Source organism: Melanotaenia boesemani, chromosome 10 (genome assembly GCF_017639745.1).
Source record: "Melanotaenia boesemani isolate fMelBoe1 chromosome 10, fMelBoe1.pri, whole genome shotgun sequence".
In the NCBI taxonomy this organism is placed as follows: Eukaryota; Metazoa; Chordata; class Actinopteri; order Atheriniformes; family Melanotaeniidae; genus Melanotaenia; species Melanotaenia boesemani.
In genome coordinates this window covers 35,248,092-35,272,682 of record NC_055691.1, presented here as the reverse complement: position 1 = coordinate 35,272,682, position 24,591 = coordinate 35,248,092, and the positions used below count along the sequence as shown (strand labels likewise).

General features: G+C 39.2%; 4 protein-coding genes across 8 annotated transcripts in view; 1 reads left to right on the top strand and 3 right to left on the bottom strand.

The window, feature by feature from the left end:
- Nucleotides 1–3,653, bottom strand: part of bicd1a (bicaudal D homolog 1a) — a 33,877-nt gene extending 30,224 nt beyond the window's left edge. For 2 of the 3 annotated variants that reach the window (XM_041997380.1, XM_041997382.1), the window contains exon 1: nucleotides 3,321–3,652. In XM_041997380.1, coding sequence (XP_041853314.1) covers nucleotides 3,321–3,536 — 216 coding nt within the window. In that variant the 5' untranslated portion in view covers nucleotides 3,537–3,652. Of the gene's footprint in view, nucleotides 1–3,320 lie in introns of all 3 variants that reach the window. The other variant, XM_041997381.1, reaches the window with a different exon arrangement.
- A 65-nt stretch (nucleotides 3,654–3,718) lies between these two features.
- zgc:110789 (Xan_ur_permease domain-containing protein) lies at nucleotides 3,719–19,072 on the top strand. 2 transcript variants are annotated; one of them, XM_041997384.1, is made up of 15 exons: nucleotides 3,719–3,847; nucleotides 7,907–7,995; nucleotides 8,554–8,645; nucleotides 12,333–12,415; nucleotides 13,001–13,135; nucleotides 13,480–13,637; nucleotides 15,359–15,518; nucleotides 15,864–16,045; nucleotides 16,344–16,464; nucleotides 16,567–16,723; nucleotides 16,846–17,099; nucleotides 17,700–17,864; nucleotides 17,951–18,059; nucleotides 18,155–18,250; nucleotides 18,688–19,072. In XM_041997384.1, exons 4-15 carry the CDS (start codon nucleotides 12,368–12,370, stop codon nucleotides 18,924–18,926), a joined length of 1,824 nt encoding a protein of 607 aa, XP_041853318.1. In that variant the 5' UTR covers nucleotides 3,719–3,847; nucleotides 7,907–7,995; nucleotides 8,554–8,645; nucleotides 12,333–12,367; the 3' UTR covers nucleotides 18,927–19,072. The 2 variants fall into 2 exon arrangements, with proteins under 2 accessions (XP_041853318.1, XP_041853317.1); XM_041997383.1 differs by lacking the exon at nucleotides 3,719–3,847 and having other exon boundaries at nucleotides 7,788–7,995.
- On the bottom strand, nucleotides 4,170–7,465 carry LOC121647720 (intestine-specific homeobox). Of its 2 annotated transcripts, none has more exons than XM_041997385.1 (5): nucleotides 7,168–7,465; nucleotides 7,027–7,080; nucleotides 6,792–6,940; nucleotides 5,981–6,094; nucleotides 4,170–5,897 (listed from the first exon to the last, which is right to left on the bottom strand). In XM_041997385.1, exons 1-5 carry the CDS (start codon nucleotides 7,400–7,402, stop codon nucleotides 5,751–5,753), a joined length of 699 nt encoding a protein of 232 aa, XP_041853319.1. In that variant the 5' UTR covers nucleotides 7,403–7,465; the 3' UTR covers nucleotides 4,170–5,750. The 2 variants fall into 2 exon arrangements, with proteins under 2 accessions (XP_041853319.1, XP_041853320.1); XM_041997386.1 differs by having other exon boundaries at nucleotides 7,027–7,077.
- A 1,415-nt stretch (nucleotides 19,073–20,487) lies between the features above and the next one.
- LOC121648130 (protein FAM180A-like) lies at nucleotides 20,488–23,338 on the bottom strand. The gene is made up of 3 exons (XM_041998078.1): nucleotides 23,260–23,338; nucleotides 20,921–21,018; nucleotides 20,488–20,817 (listed from the first exon to the last, which is right to left on the bottom strand). Exons 1-3 carry the CDS (start codon nucleotides 23,336–23,338, stop codon nucleotides 20,488–20,490), a joined length of 507 nt encoding a protein of 168 aa, XP_041854012.1.
- Between the last annotated feature and the right edge of the window lie 1,253 nt (nucleotides 23,339–24,591).

Genomic DNA, 24,591 nt, shown 5'->3' with positions numbered 1-24,591 from the left:
AGATAATTACATTCCTTTTGACCTGGGAACAGAAAAGCAAAATCAATTTAATGTTCCTCACTTCCTAATATGGTGCAACAAGGTTCACAGTCCTCAATGTTTTTAGTAAAAAAAAAAAAAAATTAAAAAACACCTTACTAACAGGGTGGAATGGAACATAACAGAGTGGAACAGAATATAACAGGGTGGAAAATATTTGTTCCCAATTCCAAATAAAAACGCTTCAATGGCCAGATGATCAGCAATGAATAAAGATATTTCTACAGTGATCCAGATTTTTTGTTTGTTGTTTTTTTTGTTTTACATTTTAGATTTTGTAAGAGATGGGTGTGTTTTAACAACAGCAGTTTTATCCGTGACTTTAATCGATAACTATTATCATTATCCAGTGTATAAAAATGTTGGTGTAAAAACGCCAAAGATAGATAAGCATGATGCTGAACTTCGTGGTCTTAGCTCCTGGTTTGGTGTGTCTTGTTCTGTTTATTATCATTCTGAAAGGTATGCCAAGTTGTGGGCTGCATATATGCAGCCCACAACTTGAACAAAGGCTAAATTCCTCAACATTCGCACTTGCTCCATAAAATTACCATCTCCAAGGCTCCTCCACCACCACTTTGACTATGGATTGATAAGTAAATGAGCCGCAGTTTTGTAATTGTTGCATTGTCAAAACAGTTCTGTTAGTGTTGTCACACAAAATTCAGTAGACTAGTTGGTTCCTATGCAGTGAATTTACATGTTATTACAAAAATACACAATAATAAAATAGGCAAGTGGTAAGATTAGAATAATGTTATAAGTTCTGCGCAAAGACTCCTTTTTCATTTTCCAAAACAAAACTGACATAAACAATCTTGAAAAAAATGTGCACGTAGGCTATGAGGAAAGAATGAATGCAATGAAGTAGGGACTGGTTGAATAAACACGGTTTAACTGGACGCCTAAGCGAGCGCGTTGCAGGATGGCTCCAGATTTTATTGTCAAATGGTTCCAGGTCAACCAAGTCCGAACTGCTTAGAGCAGAGTCCTGCACGGTTCCGTTTTGCTACGCATACCTGCTCTAACCCGTTAGAATGACTCCCGAACCCGACTCGTCACCAATGTATTTATTCCATTTAAATCCGAACCAGACTGATGTTTAACCCGCGACCCGAGCCATTAACGCATCATTGCCATGCTGCACCGCTTCTTTTCCATTATTATAGCCTATTGTTGTTTTATCATTGTGTTAATCTAAAACACATAGATAGCCTATGAATGTTTATTTTAAGCTTACTCAACATTTTTAAAACAGCTTTATATTCCTCTGACTGAACCATTTCAGAGTGAAGACTAAACCAGACCAGTGTGTTTTATTTTGCCACTGAGAGGGTATTTATAATAGGCTACTCGGAGATTGCTGTGCTTTAACAAAATGTAATCCACCTTTCCTGGCAGCAGCTGTGTTCTCCGTTCCTGGACTACAAATCCGGCGGCAGAAAACTCTGCTGCGCAAATACCAGCGTAAAATAAACTTTCATATATTTTCTCTGTGTTGTTGTAGTATATTCAGATGATAAAACAACAATATAATAAAAAAGAAGACTTGGAAGGAGGAACAGCGGTGCAGTAGGCTATGGCACACGTTAACGTTAAAAAGCACACTGCTTGTTGTAAATACTTGGTTTATGCTTTAAGAGGTAAATATTTTGGTTAACATGTTGAAGAAATATCGTTGTTTCTTTTTTCATCTCTTGCTATGCTATTGAATTTGGCAACATTAACATGGAAATTCACTGCATTAGGACCGACTAGCCTACTGAATTTCTGGTAGCATGACAACACAAACTGGACTCGTTTGACCACTCTTACCCAATGTGCAACAATCACAAAACTGGGTCACTTGTTCAGCTGCCTCATTGCGGCTCATTTACGTATCAATCCACAGTCAAAGTGGTGGTGGAGGAGCCTAAGAGATGGTAATTTTCTGGAGCAAGTGCGAATGTTGAAGAAGGCGCATGTTCAAGTTGGGGGCTGCATACAGTACCTTTTGGAATGGTAATCAGAGCGTGTCGGGGAATAGCCCACCTGGAGGGGTGACGTAATCGGGATTCCCGGCGAGCAGGAAGTCGCAGCACAGCGAGTGTTGGATGTCCCCCCGCGATTAGACACATTGAAGTGGAAGACATTATCTCTGATCCTGCGTGGGGCTTTTATCTGTCGCCCTGTCTTCTTATGGAGGTGAAATAAATAATATGAGAATAAAATAACCCTTCCTAGCTACCTCAAACAGATTCTGTGTTGCTTGATCCAAATCTGATTTGTCTATGTTAATAATGCTAATATTAAAAGATTAATCAGTATGATAAATACATCCTATTGAGAATAGAGCTAGGGGCTGTGATCCAGTATTTGAAAGGTTTTATTAACCTACTAGCATTCATTTCTGAATAAAACAATTGGCAGCGCACAAGCATGTTACAATTTCACATTCCACGTCAAACGATGATTATGTATTAAGTTTTATGCATTTTTATGAATTGTGACTGGCCATCAGAGGTGCTTTGAGTGGCGCCTCTGCCGGTCAGTGTAAATTCAGATAAAATCTGACAGACTACGGGCGATGAGAAGTCTGTGAGAGAAGCGCCATCTTCTGGGTCTACCCTATATTACAAGGAATGGGTGGAGTTTGATTAAAACATCGACACTCCCAGGAGAAGGAGGGGGCCTCTCTGGCGGCTGGAAGTTGGAAGGCAGCTGGCTGGAACTGGAATGGAACTGGGCTGGAAGCCGGCAGGTATTCGGCTGGCTTTCAGCTTGGATGGGAACTTTTAAACCGCTACTACTGTATATCATTAGCAGAGTCATAACACGGTTTGTGGATTTGTTAAAAATACCTAAAGATTGCAAGTGGAGTTTCTAAAAAATAACGACTTTCCTTCAGGGGTGGATTCTTGAAACAATGAAATGCACAAATATGGGAGGTGCAGAGTCCCTGAGATTGAAATGCAGACAGTGGACCGTCCAGGGTTGTTTTCCAGATTCCCTGCACAAGAGCATCTTTAATCTCAGTCCAGCACATCTTAAATCCCAGCTGAGTGATGGCATTTAATAAACTGTTCTTCGTTTTTCTGAGGGCGGACCCTCCCAGCTAATTCCCACAGTTCTCTCTTTATTTGTTTTGGCTGGCACACATGTTTTTACAGATACCCGCTGAGAGCACATTAACAAACAAGACATGCCCTATTAGACACACGCGAGGTCGACGCAGCTGATTTAACGCACCTGACCGCACTGCGTTTCCCCCCCCTACAGCGTCAAAGCACCCAGCCGCTTACCTCCTGCAGCTGCTCCAACTCCTTCCTGAGAGTCTCTTGGTCGGTCTCCAGCTCCGCATACTTCTGCTTCAGCGCCAGGTTCTCCTCCAGGACGGCCAGACCGCACTCTGCAGCCCGGATCTTCTCCCGGTTGGCCTCGGCCAGTTCCTGCGTGAGCCTCTCCACCTCGGCCCGGTACTGATCCACCGATTCCCCACATCCTCCACCAGCGGCCATCGCCCCTCTTTCTCAGTGCCTCTTTTAATGCCACCCTGTTGGTCTGCGGACCCGCTGTGTTCTCCGCTTCGGACAGAGACAGAGCCAGAGAGGCGGGCGGAGGCTGAGGGATGCTGAGTATCCGCCCCCCTCTCCTGAGAGTCAGAGGCAGCCGAGGATGGGAAACACCAAGAGGAAATGACTACATTGTTCTAACCCCCAGTAAAGATAAATGATATTAATGAAGACATGAAGCTTTTTATTTAAAACCAGGTCGGAGTGCCGTTTATTTACCCAGCAAAACAGAGAGCATCATTTCTGCTTATTCATGGGTACAAGAGCGCCACCTTTTGGTTACATCTATCTATCTATCTATCTATCTATCTATCTATCTATCTATCTATCTATCTATCTATCTATCTATCTATCTATCTATCTATCTATCTATCTATCTATCTATCTATCTATCTGTTATGTTTTATGTATGTTTTTATGAACATGAGTATGTTGTTTTGTTGGCGAAAGAAGATTTAAAATTTACTTTATCTTGACATGAAATTGTGATTTATTCCACGTCCTACTTCTGCTTCCTCTGCTTTGCATCTCAGGGGGTCATATTGGCTTTTTATTCATGTGTCTGACAGCTGTCCACATATTTATGCAAGTACACTTAAAGGGAAACATGCACTGACTACTTTGATGACTCTGCTACCCTGTAAATGTGGAACATTTCAATCTAACAGTCGTTTAATGAATGTCAGGTACAAAAACGTTGAAAATCCTGCAGGAACAATAATGATTTATCGATATAGTAGCATAACTGTGATAAAGGATGTTGCTGCATTAAATCATATACCTTCGTCTTCTATTATTTAAGTCCCATATATTTAGATTGTAGTAGATTGTTCAACAGAGGGAGTTAAACTCTTTAAGTTTATTATCTGTTCTGTTTTTTGGCCAATAATACTTCTAAATTGTATAAAAAATAAGTTGAACCTTGGGTGATATGACGTATGTCAAATCCAAGTATTTCTGGATCTCATTAACTCGGATGTCACAAAGTTATTTCAGTGTCACAGTTAAAAAATCTGAACTCATGTTAAATTTTAGAAATGGTCTGTATTTGAAGTCATCAGAATATATTTTGTGAAATGTCCTAAACCGAACACCTAACACCAAACAAACCTCATATTCTGATAAAATGATCGATTTATTAGTGTAGTCAGGCTTTTTGTTGCTCCCCACCAGCTATTTTTGTTTTGTTTAACCCCGCCCATGCAGCAATAAAACATATCACACAGGCAATAAAGGAAGAAATGACTGGGGTGAAAAGTTGAGCCGTTCTCAGAGCCCTCTAATCAGTTATGGTTCAGTCAAATCAGTTACTGAATTGATATTGAAGGTGGTGTTGTGTTATCTTTCTCAGAATAGGTACTTATTTAAAAATTGGCTTACGTAACACTTCTCAGAGAACAAAAGCTTGAGCTGTTCACACAGCTGTCCCAGGAAGGGAGACTGAAATGAGAAAAGTCAAAGAAGAAACGGAAAAGTTGTAAATTCTGCTTCGAGTAGAGAACTGTGCCCCTCCTTTTGTAGAGGACAAGCACCAAAATATTAAAACATTAACAGGCACAGTGTTTATTGTTCTGTGAATTTAATTTACAACAACTCAAAAGTTTCCACACCCTCATGGCTGTAGTTGATATTTTCCCTTTGAACTGATTAACAAGTTCTACAAATCACCATGCTGACCTGCAAATAACCTCAGTTTACAAACCCAAATTAAGATAAGAAGAGGTTGTCAGAAAGTCACACAGGTGAACAGTTCATGGCAGCATTGTATCTTATCTCTAAGAAGTGTGGTGTCATGAAGACGCAACAAAATGCTCTCCTGCACAACAACGCTGCACTGACAGCGGCCCACCAAGACTTATCTGGCGTCACTAAATGCTCTCAAATCTTAATTAGTGCAAATACGCCATCATATGGTCCCTTATTTCAAAGCAGGGAAATTTCTTTTGAATGCCAACTTCACTGTTAAATGAAGAAAAAGCCAAAGTTGCTGACATGCAGCTTTATCTCAAACTGGAAATGTAACATGTTTTTGAAAATCAGACACAGATTATAATCTGCTTCACTGCTTAACACCTTTAGACACTCATTGAAATTATTTCTGTCACATTTGATAAAAAAAAGACTTCAAGACATCTGTCAGTCCTGTCAGACGATGAGGGGCTATCGTTCTGTCCTCTGTGTGTGGAAGCAGAGCGTCCTGTGGCCGGAGGAATGTGTGGTGGTCAGCAGAGCCGGAGCATCTGTGGATCTGTAGCAGAGCCTTGAGGGAAGAGGATGAGGTGAGCAGCACGGCAGCCAGCAAACGGCCTGCAGCAGAGAAACACATTTTACACGTTAACCTGTGATTTTCCACACGCTGTGATAACCTCGGATTACATGTGTTAGGCTACCTGGTAATAAAGCAGATGGTGATTGGTTGAATGTAAACGCTGACTGGTCATCTGCTCAATTTCCTTCAGTGTTTCAGTCTTTCTCCATTTAGCTCTGCGATTCTGAAACCAGATCTAAAGCACAAGAAAACGTGATGAAATTACACTTTTATCTGAATAGACACAGTAAGATATAAAAGGATTTATTTCCAACAAACTGAGCTGGGTTTTTTTTTCTTCTTTTTTTAAAGGAAAAGCTTCTGGATGTTTATATTTGGGTTATTTCTTATTTCTAATTAAAAGATAAGCATAAAACCTTTTATTAACAGTCAGTGAAATTTTAAAAAACAACCCAAGATGTTTGTTCTGAATCATATTGTGTGTTAATAACCCAGCGGTTAACACTAACAGCTGCAGTGATCTAAACACTTTGGTCATTTTCATGTAAAATAATCAAAGTAAAGTCATCAATTTTAAATCAGTTGAGAGGTAATGTTTTATACAAGCATCTGTCCGAAAATCAACACTAATCTTTTTTTGATAATTAATTAATATAAACAGCCCGTCCGTCATCTGGGAACATTAACATTTCTCTTGGTCACTGCTGACAAATGAAAAGCGATCAATAAAAACTAGTCTGAAGTGATGATTCAAATTTAATCAAATTAAACAGCTATGAGCAAGAAAAAATAAGTGGATAAGACAAACAAGATATTTTGCTCTTTTTATTGTTTAATTGTAAGACATTTGAGGTAAATTTGCATGTAGGCCTTTTGTATGATTATTATCGGTTCTTGACTGAACTAAATAAAAGCGTGAAGCCATCAGCGACCTGTATTCGGCCCTCAGTGAGCTGCAGGCGGGAGGCTAACTCGTCTCTGGTGTTGACATCTGGGTAGTGAGTCTGCTGGAAAACTGCCTCCAGCTCCTGCACCTGAAGTGGTGTGAAAGTGACCCTGGTTTGCCTCTTCTTCCTCTGATCTGTAAACCAATCATTGTCTCTGTCGTCTCCTTCACAGGCATAACAAACTTTATTAATCTTTCCATGTAATATGTGAAGTACTCACTGTGTGTGGTGGACTTTTTAGACTCTTCAGTAAGTCTAATTTGTGGATTTTCTTCTGGCAGAGAAAAGATTTTGACATAGGAATACATACTTACTTATTGTATTTGAAATGCAATTTTTAAATTTAAAGTTAAAAACTTACCTGAACACGAGTGGCTGTTGGGAACTTGTGTGTTTTCTTTTATGACAGACCAGTTTCGATGCCCACTACCTTCTTTTCTGACACATGTTGGCCTTCTGAGAATTTCCTCAATGGAATGAGATATTTTTTTATGTTGTTGAGTTCCCCTTTCTTGATCCTCACATGTGTCTTTTTCTCTGTCTCTTCTTGCCCACAGTTCCAGCAGTTTCTCCCCAGCCATCAGCACATTTGTCATCGTACTGAATGTTTATAAGATCCCAGAAATCTCTTGTGTCCAGTCAACTTTTCTAAAAAGGAAAAAAAGTGAGAAATCTCTTGCTATAATCGCTCTTATCTCTTCCGTCAGCCTATGTTTGACCTGTATCACATGGTCGTCATGGAGGAGGAGCGACTGATAGTGTGGGACTGTCATATTCTAGGAAAACTCAGTAATCAGACTCCACTGAAGTCTTTCCCTGTCATTGCATCAAAATAACAACTATTTATGACATGTTCACTGTAAATGTATAATCAGATCTTACAATCTACTCCAGTAATTCATCACTCACAAAATTTCAGAGAACTCTTTTATATTTTCCATTGTGGGACCAGCCTCAGACGACATGTCGCTTGGTAAAAACTTGGATAAAATCCAACTATATAACACAGCTTCTTACTCTTATCACCTGATTCACTGCATGGCTAATTTTTATCACCAGGATTAAATATGCCCTTTCACACATCAGGCAATCTCTTCCAGGCAGATGCAGCAGGATCTCCAGTCATCACAGAGACTATGGAGACTGATGGAAGAAAAAAGAGTTTGTCTCCATCTAGTGGTTGCAGATGGTAAGTGGTTCTCTGAAGCTGGGATGCATGGAGCGCTCTTCCTGCGTCATATTTCAGACCAGGCTTAGTCATAGCCGGGAAACCAGGCTTAGCACAGTTTCTTGTAGAAGTTTAGAATTTGTCAAAATGGAAGCAACTATTGTGATTTTTTTGTATTAATGGGTAAATTTTTAATGTTTTAGAGCCTTTCTGGTTTGAACTTGATGGCCCAAAATCCTGTTTTCTGTTTTCATAGAAAACTTTACACATCAGGATAAAAAAAAAATGCAAAAAGAGGAATTAATTTGCATGAAAAATGGCCAAATTATATATATATAAAAAATACACAAAACAAACAAACAAAAAACAAAGTGAGTGTATATTTAAGCTTATTTTAATTTATAAAAATATTTATGTTTTTTATTCATCAGTACAGTATTAGATTTATTCACTATCAATGAAACTAATGAAAAAATGAAATAAATTATAGATTCACTTAGACTTTAACACGAATCCTGTCTTAATTTCAGAGGACATTTTGATCATCTCAGTATGACTCGTGTTTTTTGTGTTCTTCAGCACAAACCTTGGTCATGAGCAGAGATGATGGCAAGCCTGCACCTAACTGATAACAGCAAGCTTACACTTAACCACAGACGAGCTTTAGAAGCGTAAATAAACATTTAAAAGGCCGAGTGTGGAAAGTAAGAGAAATGTGTACTGTACGGGCTCATTTATCTAAATGCAACCTAAAGCTGCAGTTTGTGTAGGTTCTTTAGGTCACAGAAACAGCTTTCTGTGTTTCTTTTTTCTTTCTTTTTTAAATAATAGATCATATTAAAACCCCTCAGCTGCCCCTCCAAGGCAAGAATGTTTGCCAGTGTTAAACCTGATCAGCTTTCTTTCTTAGAAGATTGTGGATAATCCTTCATGTATGAAGGATGATCATGCAGGAAGCATGACTTTTAATTCTGAAAGGACATGTGCATGTGCAGCCCATTAAGCCCCTTCAAATAATCAATGAAAAATGAAGCTCAACCACTCAAGTCTGACTTGTAACTCTTTGCAGCATTCATCACATGATGTCTGAAACAATGCCTTTCATTTAGCAGAACCAAACACTTCAAGGTTTCACAGCACAAGATCTTTTATTAAGTTAAAGATGTAATAGTAATAATGTATAAAAGAAAGTATCTTCTTATGATGGAAAAGGGGCAGCAAAATATTAAGCTCTTAATAATCAATAAAATAAAATAAAAAAGATCAGATACTCAAAATACTATGATGCAATCAACAAAGTTTTTCATGAAACTATTACATTTTATAGTAAATGATGTAATAGTAATAATATCCATCCATCCATCCATTTTCTGCCGCTTATCCGGAGTTGGGTCGCGGGGGCAGCTGCCTAAGCAGGGAAACCCAGACTTCCCTCTCCCCGGCCGCATTCACCAGCTCATCCGGAGGGATCCCGAGGCGTTCCCAGGCCAGCCGAGAGATGTAGTCAGTTCAGCGCGTCCCAGGTCTTCCCCGGGGCCTCTTTCCGGTGGGACGTGCCCGGAACACCTCACCAGGGAGGCGTCCAGGAGGCATCCTAACCAGATGCCCGAGCCACCTCCTCTAGCTCCTCTCGATGTGGAGGAACTCTACTCTGAGCCCCTCCAGGATCACAGAGCTTCTCACCCTATCTCTAAGGGAGAGCCCGGCCACCCTGCGGAGAAAACTCATTTCGGCCGCTTGCACTCGGGATCTTGTTCTTTTGGTCACTACCAACAGCTCATGACCATAGGTGAGGGTAGGAACGTAGATCGACCGGTAAATCGGGCCCTATGAGCAAAGGCCTGGCCACCAGGCGCTCGCCTCCGTGCCCCACCTCCAGGCCTGGCTCCAGAGGGGGGCCCCGGTGACCCACATCCAAGCAAGAGAAACCTTGGTCCTTGTTTTCCCCTCATCATAGGGGTGATTTGAGCTGCACTTCGTCTGGTCCCTCCCCTAGACACCTGTTTGCCATGGGTGACCCTACCAGGGGCATGAGCCCCCGACAACATAGCTGCTAGGATCGTCAGGATGCACAAACTCCTCCACAACGATAAGGTGGCGGCTCAGGGAGGAGTAATAATGTAATAATGTATAAATGAAAGTATCTTCTTGTGATAGAAAAGAGGCAGTAAATTTTTAAGTTCTTTATAATCAATAAAATAAAATAAAAAAGATCAGACACTCAAAATATTATGACGCAATCAAAGTTTTTTTTTATGAAACTATTACATTTTATAGAAAATGTAGTTTTATACCTTTAAAGGACATATTTCACGTAATCCAGCTCCTTTTCCCATCTTTCCTTAAACACGAGCAATAATTCCGCACCTGATTTCCAGTAATGTAAATGACTGATCACACAATGTCCTTCTACCAGTTAGATCAGGGGAGAGTCTCTGACACACGGTTAAAACATAACGTAGCTTCTGTGGCTTCAGATGGTCACGAGTCTAGATGCACAAACTGATTATGAAAGAGGTTAGAGTCATAAACTTGTCTTAGCTCGAAGATCAGTCGCTCCCAAACATTGTGTCAGAAGCATCAGGAACTTTCAGTAACATGACCATTAGTTATTACACATGTTACCTAAAACTTTAATAACATGAATATCACAGCTTCTATTTCACTTGTAAATAAAAAATAAAACTTTAGTTCTGCGTCTCTACAGGCTTCATCAAAGGTTCCAAACGTTATCTACCTCACATGTGATGGATCTTTAAACACCACAGTCACATGCACACTGAGGAGACCTTAGGAAATCTCAGCGCTACTACTCTGCCGTGCAAGTTGCATGTGAACTCAATTTCCTTGAGCTATTCTGTTTGTTGCCCCCCCCCCCTTTCTTTTTTTACCCCAAGCTCTCATTCCCTGCATTTGCACCACCCATAACAAATACAAATATGTTTCATAGTACTATACTTTACTTTGCTTTTATTTTTTAATTTCTACTCTTTACAGAACCGACAGCTAAATGAAAGTTTTACTTTCACATGCATGTCTTTGTCTACTTTTTCATACTGTAAACATGTTAGGCTGAAGATGTCTCCAACTTGGTTTGTACATGTCTTTGATCGATACAGCTACATAAACCTAAGGCATTAAATTAGTGTAAATTGAAGAACCTGAGACAATACAGGCTTTGTACTTCGATCATTCCCCCCAAGTCACATTCAGACACATATTTGTCTAAATGGAGGTCTATAAAGCATTTTTCAGACATTCATATCCCCTCAAGAGGTGCAAGACATTGTATAATTTAACTGTGAGACTTTCCTTAAAGCCCCATCTGGTTTTACTTGTTTATTCTTTGCACTGGTCTCCTGAAACTGCCCTAGAACAGGACTTTATTGGACGTGTTAACAGGCCTGCTGTGTTTCTGTGCCAGCGGTGTGACAGTGACTGTCCTCTGCTGCTATATAAGCTCTTTCTCAGCCATGTTAGTAAAGCAAATGTGGGTTGCTATCAAACTCTTAATTTAGACTAATCACTTAATTTCAACTAATGACATTTGGGGGAAACAGCTATACAGTAAATTAGGAAATGAAATTAACATTTACTGAACTTTTACCGGCCATATCAGCTGTGTGATAGTGTGCAAACATGTGATCCTCATGGAAGTTTTCAACCCTTAAAACAAATATTTGTTGTTAAAATTAGAAGGAAAAGGGGAGGACTTTCCACCCCATTGGGAAAAAAGTTAAATATCTCAAGCTCAGACTTCAGACTTCATAATTTTTTATGCTTTCTCAGCCTTTTATAACAGTTTTATAACCCCTTCAAACCCTGTCTTTTAAATGTTCTTCAATCAAAATCCAGAATGGGGGAGGCAAATAAAATAAATCAGCTTAAAAATGGTGTAGAGAAAAAGGTGGAAAACTGCTCTTACTTGTTTTCTTGTGATATTTTTTTCATGAATCGTTTTCATTCATCTTGGTTTTGGTCCACATTCTTCCTTTTCTCTCTGTTCGTGGACCACTGGCCTAAATGTTTGTCATTATGAGATTAAAATGGAGCAAAAAGACTGTTTTTCAGGGAGAAACAGAGAGAGGATCTCCTGCCTGCCAAAGCCTGGCTGGTCAGCTGCTGTTACTGTTGTAATTCGGTTCACATGAGCAGCTGCTTGGACCTATTTCTATCAACGAGAGCTGCAGTCCCATGTCTGAAATCTACTTTTTCATAGCACGCTGTCTACCCCACCCACCCCTCCACCTCCCAGCTCTTCCTTCTCTGTCAGATGCTCCGGTCCAGTCTTTTCTGTCTGTGCTCCCTCCCCTTTGACTTATGCGTTTTTTTTCTTTGCTTACTCTGTTTTGTTTCAGCACACTTAAGCCTGAGCCTATAGGCTGAAGCTGACATGACTCCAGAAAAAGAGGCCAATGGACTTGAAAACTATGGCTTTGCGGTAAGCATAATTTTATATCTAGTTTTCTACAAGTAAATGTTTTTAACATCTTACTTCAAAGTAGAAAGTAGGTGAATTTCATCACTTCTTCCCTGTGAATCTGGACGATGAATGCTTTGGTGTGAAAAGATAAGAGTTACAAGAAAAAATACTAGATGTTGCATGCCGTAAATTTCTAATACTCCATAGAATAACAAGTGATAGAAAAATGAATGTGCTTGTTTACATTCGCCTGCTTCCCTGCATAAAATTGCATTACTGAAACACAAGCACCACACTGTGTGGGGAGACAAACCTTTCCTCTTTTCTCTGTATGAAACCGGTTGTATTTGCCTCAAACATTTCACAAAATATGAAGCATTACTTTTCTAGATCAGCTGTCTATCCTCCACCATCATTCCTCCTATTCTGTAATCTCAAATTTGATTAATCCAAATTCTTTTAAAGGTTTCTTGGATTTGCTGACATATGAAAATGTTTGGACACTGAGATCATGTTATTGTAATGTTGTAATGGTGAGCTCTGCAGTATAGCATCACCTCTACATCTTTAACTCCGTCTGTCTTTCTGTGTAATAAATCAAAGCTGGAGGGACGCTTCTGTGATTTACCCGACACTGAAGAGGACTCGGACTCTTCCATTAATGAAGACAGTAACAAACTGGCATATTGTGTAACAGATGTTCCTCCTTGGTACCTCTGCATCCTTCTGGGCACCCAGGTATGTCAGCAAAACAGTTCTCAGAGCAGTTGTGACAGCCTTGATATATTTCTAGATTAGGAGTCGTGTGTGAGGATGTTACATAACAACATGTCAACATGACAGTGTCACATGAGAGCTTCTGTTTGACATTTCGTTCATGGTCGTTTAAACTTAATTTAATCTTCAAAGGTTCAACATGTGAAATTTTCTTCAGTCACTTTGTTTACAGGCTTCCTGATCATACAAACAGATACTTATTTATGTTAGATAATAACTTCTGACACAAACAATATTATTCACAACTTTTGTACATAAAATGGATTAAAATAATCTTTCATTGTTTTCTCGCGTTTCCCCCTCAGCACTGTCTGACTGCATTTGGAGGAATAATTGCCATCCCTCTGATTCTGTCTCAGGGGTTGTGTCTACAACATGATGGCCTGACACAAAGCCACCTCATCAGCACCATCTTCTTGGTTTCTGGCATCTGCACTCTGTTGCAAGTTACTTTTGGAATTAGGTAAGGAAGTGACGGAGAAATCAGGTTAATGAATAAGAAGACTGTAGCTATGCATTGTTAGATTGAGACATGTTTAATAAATAAATGTATAATATTAATATTTTTAACTTAATTAATCCCTATTGGGAAACTAAGCCATGCCACTGACTCGTCTCTGGGCTGCCATGCTTCGGTTTGGGTTCTCCAGACCCAAGCCCACCTCTCCAACCACTAGGCTATCACCATCCCCCTAATAAGAGACAGAAAAATCCCGTATGATGAGTTTGTACTCTAACCCAGTAAACCTGATGTACAGCAGTGTGCATTAAAGTGGAATTAGCTGCCATATTTTTATTAAATAAGTACGACAGATCAGCCTGTCAGATTTCCTTCTTAAGCTCTTTAAACTGTGGAGCCTGCAAAAATTAGTGAACACAGTGAACAATGCAAAGTTTCACAAGTTCTATTTGAGGGTTTACCAGAGAGGTTGTGCGCTTTAGAAAGATTTTTAGGAACATTTGGGGTCCTTCTGAGATCCTTCTCTGACTAGTTGCTGTACTTTATAGTCAAAATAGTTGGTATTTAAATGGTGTTTACTCACCAATGATGCAACATAATACAATTTATTAATAAATCAAATGCATAATTTAATGTCAATGATTAAATTGCGGCACTGAACTCAGCATTCTGTGTTGATACATGATCAATCATCATAATTTAAGAGTCTAATGAACCTGGGCCAGGAAGGAAAGACTGAATTGCTCAGTCACTCCACACCAGAAGGATAAATCAATGTCCTCGTCCTCTGTTGTTGTCAGTTAGGTGCAGGAGACCAAAAAGTGGGACTCAAGTGGTAAAATACAGACAGGCAAAGATATCCAAGGGGGCTATAGGCAGAAGGCAGATAACACGTGGCATGTGGGGTCATAACACACTCTTAGACCGGACAAAACATGAGACACAGGTGGAAAACATTGGAGTGGGGCTGGTGCTGGTTACAGGGGCAGGAAGTGAAGATGCCGGAAACGAGACAAGCTGTTGGTAAACAAAATAAAACAAGAAATGGAAAATAAAGAAAACACAACTCAACCCAGCTGGACGTAACAAAGAGGTCATTTTACTTTTGAAAACTTCAAACTCAAAGTGTGTTTTCCAGCTCTGAACTATGCCAACTCAGCTTGCCCGAATAACAGTGCCACAGCTGAATTAGCTGAGGAATTTCCGTCTTATTATGTTCGGAATGTAGACCTCACTAAATCCACATTCTCCTGGCTTAGCACCACTGATGCTTTTTTGTCTTTCTTCAAATACCTGAGAATCAGATGAGAGGAAAACAATATGTTTAGCAGATCTCTGTTCCAAGCAAACCAAAAGAAAACATTTCTAATCATTAGTGTCCTATTTATGATCAAGAACTGCTGATGTTTGTTCTTTTCCCATGAGCTTTTCATAAAAAACAAAGAAAACAAAGCAAAAAAAGAAAAAGGTTTTCAACTACTGTATTTTATATGGTTAACTGGAGAGATTAGCTTCAGTCTGATGTTTATTGTGACAGTGAAGTGAGCAGCACAATGATGGTCATTAGCAGTTTATTACTCTAACTTATTTAAACTGTCGCCTGTGTGTCTATTAAGAAAATCACTTTCTGTCTTCACATGATTTGAATCAACCATTTTCTCATATGTAAGGAAAAGAGATTGTAGATATATGTTGTGAAAATACTCTTCCATCTTTATCTCCAGACTGCCCATTCTCCAAGGTGGCACATTCACATTGCTGGCTCCCTCCATGGCAATGTTGTCCATGCCGGAGTGGACATGTCCTGCTTGGACGCAAAATGCCAGCTCAGTAAACACCTCCTCCACGGAGTTCATAGAAGTCTGGCAGAGTCGAATGAGAGCCGTAAGTAAACTGTGACTAGTTAGCCTTTCACACAGCTTTCAAGGCATTGTTGATAACTGGAAGGTCATGTTAGTCACAAGGCTTATCTGGCTCCCGCTTTTCACTTCCACTCAGAAAAACAAAGTTTTAGGAATGTGAGTTAACATTTGTATGAATCCTTTTGTATTTATTACCTATAACACTGGAAAACAAACATTGAAATGTAAGTTTTTACATATTCCGATTCAAGTTAACTCCAATTATTCTGTCTTAAATGATCATTTGTTTGCTTAAACATGAAACTTGAGGTTAATCTTAATGTAAGACATTAATGTCAGCTTTCTCTGCTGGTGTGTTTGTCTTTAGCTGCAGGGCTCCATTATTGTGGGCTCACTCTTCCAGGTGTTTGTGGGTTTTTCGGGCCTCATTGGCCTTTTCATGCGCTTCATTGGACCTCTCACCATCGCTCCGACCATTGCTCTCATTGGCCTGTCTCTGTTTGACTCGGCTGGTAGCAGCGCTGGAAACCACTGGGGCATCTCTTCAATGTAGGTGGATTTCTTACACATGGCCTTAAAAAAAGACTGAATGATCTGTAATTACAAGAGTACAAAGAACCTGTTTTAGACAGATGGAGCAAAACAAAGAAATGAATTCATGCATTTTAAGACATTTCTTTCTGAATCTGCTTTATTCTTTTCCAGCTCTAAATTTTATAGAAAATATTAATAGGCTTTTTTGAGTTTTGAAAATTGGTGTAAAGTCTTAATCTGCTGGGCAGAAAAGCCTCTTACAGTTTTGCTGCTTAAGAAGCTGCTTTCTTTTCAACACTTTTTTCTCACGCAGGACTACAGCACTGATCATCCTGTTCTCCCAGTACCTCCGCCACATAGCCGTGCCCTTCCCCACATACAACAAGGACAAAAAGCTTCACACCTCTCACATCTACATTTTTCAGATTCTCCCTGTATGTTGGAATTAAGTTTGTCCTTATTGAAACATGATCTTGTTGTAAGACCGCAAGAAAAGATAATAAATGTTATTCTTATTTGCCTGTATGTGTCCTCAGGTCCTACTAGGAATCACATTGTCGTGGCTTATCTGTTATATTTTGACTGCCTACAATGTCCTTCCTGAAGATCCAGACTTTTATGGTTACCTTGCGCGCACCGATCTGAAGGGAGAAGTTATAAGTCAAGCTCCCTGGTTTACCTTCCCATACCCAGGTAGGATGTTACGATACTGTAACAGGCCTTTAAAGATGGTTTTCTTTTTCATATTGTTAATAAAATAATGAAAAGTGAAAGATTTTTTTTTAAATATTGGCTGTGTGTTCAACCACATTTAGGCCAATGGGGGAAGCCAACTGTGAGCCTGGCCGGCGTGGTTGGCATCTTGGCTGGTGTGATTTCCTCCATGATAGAATCTGTTGGGGATTACCACGCTTGTGCAAGGTTATCTGGAGCACCACCCCCACCTAAACACGCCATCAACAGGGGCATTGGGATTGAGGGACTAGGCTGTCTGCTGGCTGGTGCCTGGGGTACGGGAAACGGAACCACTTCATACAGTGAGAACGTCGGAGCTCTTGGTATTACAAAGGTAAGACGTCCTTTATGTTCCGGCCTGATGTCTTCTTATACTATTTTGACCCAGACTTGGCCCAGATATAAATTTCTGGTCTCAGAAATTGTGCCAGTGTGAATTTTGTGGATGTGAATTTGTGCTGCTTGGCCCACTTTTGAGTCCTCATTCGACCCATCGACAGAAATAACAGCAGCACTGAGTTAGTCAGCAGCTGCTGTGGTGGCAGCTTGAGTTTTGTGCTCATGGTAATTACAAGACTAGAACTATTACAGCATGCACACAGATTCTCTTACTGAACTGGAGAAAACAGAACTTTTTCCTGTTTGTCTTTCTCTTGGTAAAATTCAGTCACAGTAATTTTAGTTGTAGTCTGGTTAACTAAAAAAGGTCCTACTGCTGTTATTTAAGCTCTAAGAATTACCAGGATTACTGAGAAGCTACACCAACATAAACTCTACTCATACTGGGCCTTTTCCAGAGTAATTGTTCATGTACTTTATTACCAATCATGTACTGTTCACCAGGATTCCCAGATTGGTATGATTGTTTGCTGTTAAGCTTAATTCCCTTCATTGCACTCCTCAAACAAACAACTTGAAGATATTCTTGTTGCAGGTTGGCAGTCGTATGGTGATAGTGACCAGTGGCGTCTTGATGGTTCTCATGGGTATACTTGGTAAAGTGGGAGCTATTTTTACCACTATCCCCTCGCCTGTGATAGGAGGAATGTTCATGGTGATGTTTGGTGTCATCTGTGCAACTGGAGTTTCTAATCTGCAGGTACACAACTTAAAACACATCCAGGGACTTTTTTTTTGGAAATTTCTCAAGAAAATGAGAGTCTTTCTTTGTGGTCAAATTTTCAGTATGCAGACATGAATTCATCCAGAAACATCTTCATCTTTGGATTCTCCATGTTCTCTGGTCTGGTCATTCCTAACTGGATCCTAAAAAACCCCAAAACTATTGCTACAGGTGCATTTATGATGTTAATCAGCATTTTCATACATGTAATAACTTGTCAATCAATGAGCTAAACACAGCTTTACCTGTTAACACACTATGTTCAGGTGTGGTAGAGGTTGACCAGATGCTGCAGGTACTGCTGACAACTAGTATGTTTGTTGGAGGCTTCTTCGGCTTTTTATTGGACAACACCATTCCAGGTATTACATGTCATTAAAATCTCTAATACATTATTAAAATATATGACAATCTCTTAAATATTGATATTATCATGATAGTTCAAATTTTCTAAAGCAGATTATATCTGCTTTCTTTGGTATTTTAATCAAAGAAATTAGCATTAAAGTCACATGTGTCCTCGCATATTACCCCAAATGTCTTCAATTAAGGTTACATGAACTCACTGAAAGCCGAAGGTCAAATGATTATTACTGCAGAGTACGGACATGTATAGTATTTTGGCCATGGCTAATTTGGTTTGGTTGTGGTTTAAATGTTAACTTAGTGTGAAAATTTGGTTAGGCATTGAAATTCAGCAAACATGTAAGAATAATAGCCTGTAACTCAGTAATGAGACTATGGAAAATCGCCCGTTATTGTGCTGATTCATTCTCTTTTGCAAATTTGTGTCCACCAGGAACAAAGCAGGAGCGAGGCATCTTGGCCTGGAACAAGGCTCATGAGGATGATTCCAGTAACACGCTGGAGAGTGGAGAAGTCTACAACCTTCCATTTGGCATCAGCTCGTCTTTGTCTTCTTTCTCCTGGCTTCGATTCATACCTTTCTGCCCTCCTGGTATGTCCGGCTCCCTGGAGCCTAAGCAGCCACTTGGAAATCCACCACCCTCTCAGATCACTTTGGGAGTAGGTCTGTGAGTGGTGTTTAACAAAAACATTTCCATCAACGGCAGCTCAGTTTATGTCACATCTCTGAGGCATTGTACTGTAACAACATGGTGCATAGTATTAAAATCATCTTTTGGAGGGACGTTTGCAAATAAATGCCTTGAACTGACATGTTAGCTTACATTTTCCATCTTTTTGTGCTGATGAAGTGATGGTACATCTTGGTGTAAAAGGTTTGTGGTCGAATAGTTTAAGAAAAAAACAAACACTGTGTTTCTTTCAAAGAAGCTTCCCTGATCTAACTAAAAAATGTCAGTTGATTGAGGAAAAATGACAAAGATAACCCAACTGCGCAGAAAAGACAGAATACAAACATGAAGTGGATGCCACCGGATGTGGGTTTGTGATAATGAAACTAGATATATAATTACTATAATTATCTGAACGCAGACAACCTGAAGAGCATTTAGATTGTAAGATGTTGCTGTTTCGTGCAGGCCATGAACATGGAGCCTTGTAAAGAATATTTCCTCCCTCCAAAGCTTGAAGCTGAATTAGAAACTGTTGAACATAATCAACCATCACAAAACTGGAGAATGTTACTAAAGCTAACGTCCAAATTTGCATCACGTTAACTGAGCAAAGTGTTCGACATGTGTTAGATGGGTAAACCATGTAGGCTTTTCAGATCTGCTACTTTAATAAACTACTCTTCAATGTTGAATAAAAACATCCTCTGGCAAAAACAAACACCAAAAAACGAAAACAAAAAAACAAACAACAAAAACAACCAAACATAATATCCTTTTTTTTTTTTTTAAAAAAAAAAACAGATTTATGAGTTTTTTCCTTGATCACTTTTCTGGAAGGAATTGTGCGGTGCTGTTATTTCCCTTCTTAAAGGATGGTGCAATGAATAACTGTCTTATTGTAAATTTTCTGTATTAATAAGCAACTTTTCGACTATTTGATTGCAACCTGTTTTTCCTTTGGTTTAACCCTTTCATGCACTGGATGCCGATTCAAAAGCTGTCCTACATGCACGAATGAGGGAGGTCTCTCTGCACATTAACCACTTCAATGGACGTTAGTGGGTCATCCCAAACAATGCCACCCACTAATAAATACACATAAAAAGATAAATAGAATAGATTTAGAAAAACTTGAAAGTAATTTTACTAAAATATTGTATGCAATTAGTATTAGTCTAACAATTAAATGACATATAAGTGACTACTACAGAAGACATGTGAATGTAAGTGAATCAAAAGTGTTCAGTGGCACTTTCAACATATATATATATATATATATATATATATATATATATAGAATATTGTGTTTAAATAACTGTTTGTTGTAATAATCAATATTTCACTAATTGCTTCATTTTCTATTGATGTGCACTTTCAGTATTTCTGGTAAAAGATTAATTTTTTCATTAAAACTTTAATAAAATCTATAATATGCAACATTTCCTTGTTCTACAAAATATTTCTTTCTCTTAAAGAACTAAAACTGATCTTGTATAGATACTGAAAAAAGCACATTCAGGATCGAGTATGCATCCGTTGTGCAGCTTACCAATGTTCACTCAGGTTGTTAATGTCAGATCTTTTTTAATAGCTTTGTATAAACTAACAAAAGACTGTGCCCACTCTTCCCGCTGGAGTTCAGTAGTAGAATTAACCATCTGCTGGGTGGTGTACACCAAAGTCAACAGTGTGCGCTCAAAGTCGTCCTGTTGCAGTTGCCCATTAAGATCAGAAAGGTTCGCTGTTAGCCTTAATATGTCTGTTAGCTTCTTGGGGATTATCTCCTCACAGATGACGTCCAGATTCCTCGTTTTTTGGAGTGAAGACAGCTCAGCATCTTCAACTGAAAAAGCTCCATTAGGCTCAAAACGTACACCACTGACCAGGATCTATTTGGTGTTTAGGAAAAAGAAGAAGAAGAAGGAAATGTTGGAAGTGAACATTCTTAAAGATAATTTGTTTTTATGGATTGACAGCTCATTTTGTTTTTACCTCAAATAAGAGCTGGGCGTCACTGAAGGAGTTGTAGAAGGTTGGATTCACCTCTGCTGTCAGTCCTCTTTTTACTCTGCTTGCAGCTGGAAACAGTTCTTTTGTATAAAGGAAAATAAGTATAGAGTTAGAGATGGAAGGAAAGTAGAAGGAAGTTTCCTCAGCTAAACTTTCCTTTCAAGTGTTTTTACATGTGTTTGTTTTAGATTTATTGCTGCAGATCCAAACGACTCAGACGGTGGTTCATCATGACAACAGCAGCACACTGAATATGTACACCATGCCTTCCAAAGTGATCTCTGACCTTACAGACCAGTTCTATCTGCAGACAATAAACCTCAAAGGCAGCAGGAGAATCAAAGGTGGAGTAACACATGGGACATGCAATTGGCTCCAGATGGTTTTAACACACTTTGTATGACTTTAGAATTTCATCCTCACTTCCTTGTACTCCTTAAGCTCTAATTATCAAACAGAAAAATCACAAGAACTGCAGCAACGTGAAGCCGTAGCAGCCTTTTCTCCAGCTTACATGTAATTTGGAGAAAAAAAAAAGAAAAAAGAAAAGTGCCAATGACTTGCTTGTGTGTATTACCAGTGAAATATGCCATGAACACTGTGAACACAATACTAAAAATCCGGCTTGATTTACTGGTTTCACTCTGTCCTGCATAACAAGCCTTTTTGAATAAATAGTTTAAGTGTGGATACATATGGAGCTTTTATGTGGTATGACAGGTAGTTTCTCTCTAACGGTGATGAGTAAGTAGGAGTAGAACAGATGGCTGAAAATAAAGAAAAGAACAGGGCTGCAGACACAGATGAAGACAATTTCATTTGTTCGTAAAGTAAATTTGTTGTAAGTTATATGTCTGAACGAGAACAGGGTTACTTACTTACTTATTCAATCTGAGTAAATAAATGATTCAAGACGATGATATTTTAACAGCTCTCTGTAGGATCAAATCATTCCCTCAATTCAGTTTTAATGTTTAGTTAATGATACTCATTGATCTAAGCACATCAAAGCAAGTTGATGCTGCCACTTTAACCTCCTTTCTTTCTTTTTTTTTCTTTCTTTTTTTTTACCAATTAAGTACAATTACTTAAATACTGTCCATAAGAACAAAGACTCATTTGTCTTTCTTGTCTTCTTCTACTTCTTATTCTATATTTGATCTTGAAGTCTTATGTGATGGTTCTGTTGGTCGTGGCTTTTAGCTCCTCTGGACTCTTACACTGAGCCATGTGTCCTATGCGTGTCTCTATCTGTCTCATCTCTGCTACCATGTCTGAGAAGAGCTTCACATTGATGTTATGTGATGCTTCTTTCTCCGCTGTTACCACCCTGGATATCATCCTGGTTATTCCCCTGGCTTCTGACACATTACGGTGTGTAGCCAGTGGCAGTTTCCAGTGCCTCAGATATGTGCAGTTTCTTCTATTTTCAAGACAGTTCTTTGTTCATTGCAAATTTCTGTTGCTCTACCAGGCAGCTAACATGTCTCCATGATGGCCTGATCTTGGCCTACGACCTTCTTCTCCATGGAGGTTATGCCCACTACTGCTTTTTGTGCAGTTTGTCCTGTAGCCAAGCTTCTCGAGGAAACTGCTGCTGTGGTATACGTCAGCTCATTGGTCTCTGTGATGAATCCGGTCGTAGTGTGTAATACTGCATTTACTAGCAAATTGTCAGAAGATGGTATGTCCTGCCTTAAGGTTCTCAGGCCTTGGTAATGAGGCTTGGCTCCCATTTTTTATTTGGTGGGGGTGATGATACTGCACCATGACACGTTGTGACTCATATATACAAAATATGAATGAAAAATCACAGTAAAATGAAGTTAAAGTTCTTACTGTAAATCTTTGCTGGGTACTTGTATGTGTTTGGCTGACGGCAATAAGAAGTGATTATATGGAAAACTTGGACAGAACAGTAAAGAAAACAGCAGTATATCAGTATACCGCACACAGGTCTCACATGCTTCCCAGATGAACTCTCAAAAAGGAATGTCACACATATTCCACAGTTTTATAAAGATAAATTACTCTTTGCATCTTGACGTTTATTCTTAAGTTTAGATTCACTGTCAGTGAGGAAGTGTTCACAACCAAGACCAGACTCGCAGCACAAAGAGATTATATGAAAAACACTTAGAAATCTCACATCCAGATGATAATAAAACCTGAATGTGTTGATAAAAGGAAGATATTTTACAAAAAGAAAGAAAGAAAAAAAAAGCCTGTCCATAAGTCATGTCCATAAAGTGTTATGATTTGCAAAAACTTAAATTCTTACTAATTTGCATAACGTCACGGAGCTGAAATGTGTGTCTTACCTTCAGCCCGGCACCGTGTAACTCCTGTCTTGATGCAGCAGTAAAAAAGTCCAACTAGGACCATCCTCCAAGAAAACATGGTGGCCTAGTCACTTTTAAAATGTTGCTTGTGTATAACTGAGACCAATGAAGTTTGTCTTCTAATGTGTGTTAGCGCTCTGTGTTCTGTTGTCTTCTTCTTTTAAAGAGCATCTGCAGCCTCTTCATCCCTTCTGCTCTGACTGGTTCGCTCTCCCTCCTGTCTGCATCTGATTTCTTACTTGTTTTCTCTTCCCGCCTCTCCAGCAGCATTTTAAGGCTTTCATCTGGTTGTGATCAGGTTCAAACCTTCTCCTTTTTCCATCGATCTTAAGCGCTCACCCTTTGCAGGTACAGTATATTCTAATAGCATTAGTGCCTCTTTTCACCGCCTACTTCCCTCCTCCTTTGAAGGAGCTATTTATTTCTATGCTGTGTCCTCTCTTTGTAACATCTGTCTAACGTTACTCTTGTTCCTTGTATTTCACTGCATTTAAACTTAGTATACATAGTCATTATATTCTGGTTTAGCTTTTCATGTGAACACTTTTATCTCTGATGAACTCATTTGTAGTTGTAAATATGATTCATCAGTATCGCTCTTCTGAAGTTGTTGAGAAATCAATATTTCTGCCATAACTATAATTGTGTACATAAGTAGTGACGAGTTAGCTTTGTCTCTACCATTGTGAGCGTCCCTCAGCCGGTTGTAGCATACATGACCTGTCATGTCAGTTTATGTCTATCAGAAAGACAAATGTGGGAAATTTAGCCCCTTGTGAATATGAATCTATAAGAGATTATTTCTAATTATACAATACATGTATCCTGAGCTGAGGATTGAAAACATCTGCAGAAACCACAACGAAATACTTTGTTCACTGTCTGGCACAGTTCACCCTCTGCACAAGCCTAAGGGATACTTACCAGAGGTAAAACCATATAAAATAACATATTTGTTTTAGCACTCTTTTAGTGGGAATTCGCTCCATATGGGGATTCAAACTGATGCCAATGTGTGAGTGCAGCAAGAGGTAAGTTTCCTCAGATGGGCTGCAGTGGCAGAATCAGAGATTCTGTAATAAACTGCAGAGAGTGTTGAAGCTGGCAAGATCACTGTGGTCTCTGTGGAACCACCAAGAATTACAGCTCAAGAACTTATACAAACATTTTTAATAAGTTAATTAAACAAAAATGTTATTCTGGGCTGGTTTTCACCCATAATTTATTTAGAGATCGACTTAAAAGGTAAGAATTTTGTGTTAATGAAAACTGTAAAGTAATATTTTTTAAATTCTTCCTATCAAATTGCAA

Coding starts and splice junctions, on each gene's coding strand:
- LOC121647720 (XM_041997385.1), bottom strand. CDS start 7,402: ATGACAAATGTGCTGATGGCTGGGGAGAAACTGCTGGAACTGTGGGCA. Junction 6,941..7,026: donor TAAAAAGTCCACCACACACA/GTGAGTACTTCA, acceptor ATTGGTTTACAG/ATCAGAGGAAGAAGAGGCAA. Junction 5,898..5,980: donor ACCATCTGCTTTATTACCAG/GTAGCCTAACAC, acceptor TCTCTGCTGCAG/GCCGTTTGCTGGCTGCCGTG.
- zgc:110789 (XM_041997384.1), top strand. CDS start 12,368: ATGACTCCAGAAAAAGAGGCCAATGGACTTGAAAACTATGGCTTTGCG. Junction 16,465..16,566: donor ACATTTTTCAGATTCTCCCT/GTATGTTGGAAT, acceptor ATGTGTCCTCAG/GTCCTACTAGGAATCACATT. Junction 18,060..18,154: donor CCCCAAAACTATTGCTACAG/GTGCATTTATGA, acceptor CACTATGTTCAG/GTGTGGTAGAGGTTGACCAG.
- LOC121648130 (XM_041998078.1), bottom strand. CDS start 23,338: ATGTTTTCTTGGAGGATGGTCCTAGTTGGACTTTTTTACTGCTGCATC. Junction 21,019..23,259: donor TACACGGTGCCGGGCTGAAG/GTAAGACACACA, acceptor TTTATACAAAAG/AACTGTTTCCAGCTGCAAGC. Junction 20,818..20,920: donor ACGCCCAGCTCTTATTTGAG/GTAAAAACAAAA, acceptor AACACCAAATAG/ATCCTGGTCAGTGGTGTACG.